Source organism: Myotis davidii, unplaced genomic scaffold (genome assembly GCF_000327345.1).
Source record: "Myotis davidii unplaced genomic scaffold, ASM32734v1 scaffold395, whole genome shotgun sequence".
In the NCBI taxonomy this organism is placed as follows: Eukaryota; Metazoa; Chordata; class Mammalia; order Chiroptera; family Vespertilionidae; genus Myotis; species Myotis davidii.
The window spans coordinates 2,433,011-2,437,058 of record NW_006287904.1 but is presented as its reverse complement, the minus strand read 5'-3'; the positions used below and the strand labels follow the sequence as shown (position 1 = coordinate 2,437,058).

The following is a 4,048-nucleotide window of genomic DNA, read 5'->3' as shown; positions in this document are numbered from 1 at the left end:
TGTGGGCGCTGCCCCATCACACTGATCCCAGTGCCGGGAGGCTTCTCAGCTCCGCTGATCCCGGTGCTGGAAGGCATATTAATTACCCTTTTACTATATAGGATAGAGGGTGGGGGTTCCCACTGGGTGCCCTGCCAGTCTGGATGAGGGGATGATGGCTGTTTGCAGCTGGTCACACACCCTTCAGGGTGGGGGTCCCTACTGGGGTGGCTGGCCAGCCTGGATGAGGGGCTGAGGGCTGTTTTCAGGCAGGCCAAGCCTGCAACTGAAGCTCCCAGTCTCTCCTTTTTTCCTTTTTTTATTCTGGGATTTATTTACCTTCTGTAATTGCAACTTTGTTGTGGCTCCAGCTCCAAGGCCGGCTGGCTGAAAGCAGGTTTCTGGGTTTGTTTAGCTTCTATAATTGCAACATTGTTACTTAGACGAGCTCAGAGCCCGGCTGTGGCAGGCGGGGAACCTTGGCTTCCTCCATCGCCGGGGCAACCAACCCTCCTGTTCGCTTCAGCTGCATGGCTGCCGGCCGCCATCTTTGTTGGCAGTTAATTTGCATATTGCCCTGATTAGCCAATGGGAAGTGTAGCGGAGGTATGGTTAATTACCATGTCTGTCTATTATTAGATAGGATATATTATATTGCATCGTCCAACTGCTCTACTTTCTTTTTAAGGTGCTTGAGTGTTCTCCCCTCCTTTGTTTTCCTCCTATGTTTTTGTCTATCTCCTTTGTGGACACATCATTTTCTTCTTAGCTATTGAATATTGGGATTTTTGAAGAGTTCTGAGCCCTTTCTTCTCACTCTTCTCTTTCTTACTAAGTCACTTCCTTTAAATGCATGGCTTCACTTTTCTTCTTTACATAGATGATGCACAGGTTTTTTATCTCTAAGCCTGACCTCTGGAGCATCAATTTCTCCACTGATTGATTATTTGACATCTGTTCTTAGATGTCTGAGGCATCTCAGACTCAACCTGTCTGAAATTAGACTCATGATCTTCCCCCTCACACACCTACCCTTCCAGTGTTTATATGTGGAAACCATTACTTGATCAGTTACAAAGGTCAGAAACTTAGGAGTCAATCATTATACTACAACAGATTCTTTACTTGTATTCGAACCTTTTCTGTTTGTATACCTCCTAAAAGAGTATTTAAAAAATATTGTACTCTCTCACTGAAGTAAATTTTTTAGTGGACCCTTTTTTCCTTGTTGGGGGAAGGGGAACCTTTTATTACATTCCAGAGTAATGCATCATAATAAGATTGGGAGTGGTATGGGAACCTGCCTTTCTTCTGAAATATTGCAGAATTATTATTGTCAGGGGGGAGGGAGGAGGGGTGGTAGAAAAAACTAGATAAGCCGTCTCCTGAAATCATCTTCTAACAGAATGTTATCTGGTCGTCCTCCTACCCCTTCAACTGTCCAATGCCCTGCTCAACTTGGTACTTTTGATGAAGGTATCTGTTTGATACCACCCAGATGGTATCACTTAGGACCCCCTTTCTCTCCATCTTTTATTTCTGGATTGCTCTGCATTGTCTTCCCTTATGGCCAGCAACATGGCTGCAACTCTTTGAGCCTCAGACCTTCATTACCCTCTGTCTCTTGTTTGTTTAATCCTGTAAAATTTGTGAGATTCACTCTGATTTAGGTCACATGCCCACCTCTGAATCTTGATTGTTATGTAGAGAGATACTGGGTATTGATTTATGTAAGCCTGGGCCTTGACTCTGTGACCTCCTGGTTCATAGGTCGAAGCTCAACCACTGAGCCATGCTGACCGGGATCCTTGGCACTCTTTACTCCTATACTCTGGCCTTCTTTCGGTTTCTTTCTGTCACAGAGCTTTTGCACATACTATTTACTCCAGGGAAGGCTTATCTCTCTCCACTTTGCCTAATGATGTTTAACTCATCCTTTAGCTCTCAGTTCAAGCTTGACTTTTCTAACACTAGTTCAAACCCCTATATTAACTATAGACTTTCATAGTAATGTATAATTCTCTTTGGTGATACTTTATTTGCAATTTCATATTTTATATCATTTATTTCTTTCTCTCTCCCTGGCCAGACTATAAACTTTATAATACAAGAAACACATCTGTTTTTGCTCACCACAGTATTCTTAGTGCCAAACATAGTACATTTCTGTTATGTGAATATTTTTTAAGTGAATGAAAGGATAATGGTGTTTGGCAAATGATAGGCTCCAGAGGAAACAAAACATGTAGTTATCCTGGTTACTGTCTAGCATGGGGCAGTGAGGAGACTAACTTAAAACCTGTCCTTTTGCAGTCCTATCTAATAAAAGGGTAATATGCAAATTAACCATCACTCCATCACAAAAATGGCGGTGCCCATAGCCACATGATGGCAGCGCCCAGTCCTCTCAGTCCTGCCGGAGTGCCCCAGTCCCGGGCCACTGCGATGAGGCAAGCATCCTGTGCCCAGCCACAAATGGGCCTCTGGGCCGTGGAAAACCTCTGGGCAGTGGGCGCGGAGCAGCCAGGCCCCACAGAGAGCTACTGGCGCACGGATTCGTGTGCAGGGCTACTAGTATAGTATAATAGTGTATGAATGCATAGATACATACCTGAAGTCGTTTTGAGAAATTAGGCCTATTTTTATTAATTGGACTATTTGCATCTTGTTTTTAAATGATAAAGCATTTTAAATGTATATTTGAAATTACTCATGAGTGAAGAAGTAGCATAAGGGTAACAGGGAAGGAAGACAAATTAAAGCACTTTATTATTGTCCATAATATATTTCCATCCTTCGTATAAATGGTGCTAGAATGGTAAATAAATAACCTTATTACTTGAAAGATTATTTTAAACATCAGGGAATAATTTTAACATTGCTTATGGTAAGAAATGTTAACCTTACAATTTTGCATTTTTAAGATCTATTCTGGTCGAGAACTTGAAGAAACATTAAATAAAATCAGGGAAATTTTGTCAGATGACAAACATGACTGGGATCAGCGTGCCAATGCAGTAAGTTTTTTATTTTCTTATCCCTCTCCTCTTTTTTTCAATCTTCCTTTTCAAAAACATGGAAATTCCGTAGTACTACTCTCTGGTATTTCAGATACTTATGAAATAGAATGTCTGATAAGTTATATTTTTGGAAAGTACATCGAGATAGTTGGCATTTCTGACTTAGGCTAATTTTTGTTGTTTTTGCTGGTCAGGTGGAACCTGTCTCACCTGTTTGTTAGTCTCTCTTCCTGTGCTACTTGTTGAGTGACCAGGAAAGTGCTAGCTTCCCTGATGCCACAGGGCCGTGGCCTGTTTGTGGGACTACATAGTTAGTACTGTCCTCCATTCTTACAGGGTTTACCAAAAGAGCAGTTCGCTTTTCCTGCATGCTCAGTATTTTCATAATGTCAATATAAATTCACGACAATATGGCCATTTGTCTGGCTTTTTCTTTTTCTCTCTCACATCTCTCTCTCTGAATGTGATAAATATTTTCACAACCATGATTTTAAAAAAAGGCCTGATATTTTTTCATTTAGAATATTTTATTTCGCTTAAATCCTTGAGATACTATTTGGTAAATTTTAAAATGATATTTGCAATGTCAAAAGACTATAATTCAAAGTTTGTGACTTGGACAAATTTACTTCTGACTTACCACATGAGTGCCTCATTGTCCTCAAGAAGCCAGAGGAGGGGTTCCAATTGAAGACTCCTCCGCTCTGAGAGCCTGAGTCTCTATTTTGATGGCTTAATGGTTGGTCCCTCTGCCTCTGTTCTTTTGCTTATGTGTGAATACAGTTTCCAGAATTGGGCCCTTTTAAAAATAGCCTCCTTAGTATATAGTGGTAATAGTTGCACAACATTTTGATTGTACTCAATGCCATTGAATTGTATACTTTAAAATGGTAAATTTTATGTAAATGTGAATTTTACCATAGTTTATTAAAAAAAATACTTCCTTAAAACTTCAAAATTTAGTAATGTATTCATACATTACATATGTCTATTATGCATATAACCAAATCTATAATATTCTTTCCCAGAAGGCTTTGTGTTTTGGTTTG

General features: G+C 40.3%; 1 protein-coding gene across 1 annotated transcript in view; it reads left to right on the top strand.

Annotated features, from left to right (window-relative positions):
• CLASP2 (cytoplasmic linker associated protein 2) overlaps window positions 1-4,048 on the top strand; it is a 152,608-nt gene that overhangs the window by 49,596 nt on the left and 98,964 nt on the right. Inside the window, exon 10 of the mRNA XM_015561252.1 lies at window positions 2,904-2,996. Coding sequence (XP_015416738.1) covers window positions 2,904-2,996 — 93 coding nt within the window. The remainder of the gene's footprint in view (window positions 1-2,903; window positions 2,997-4,048) is intronic.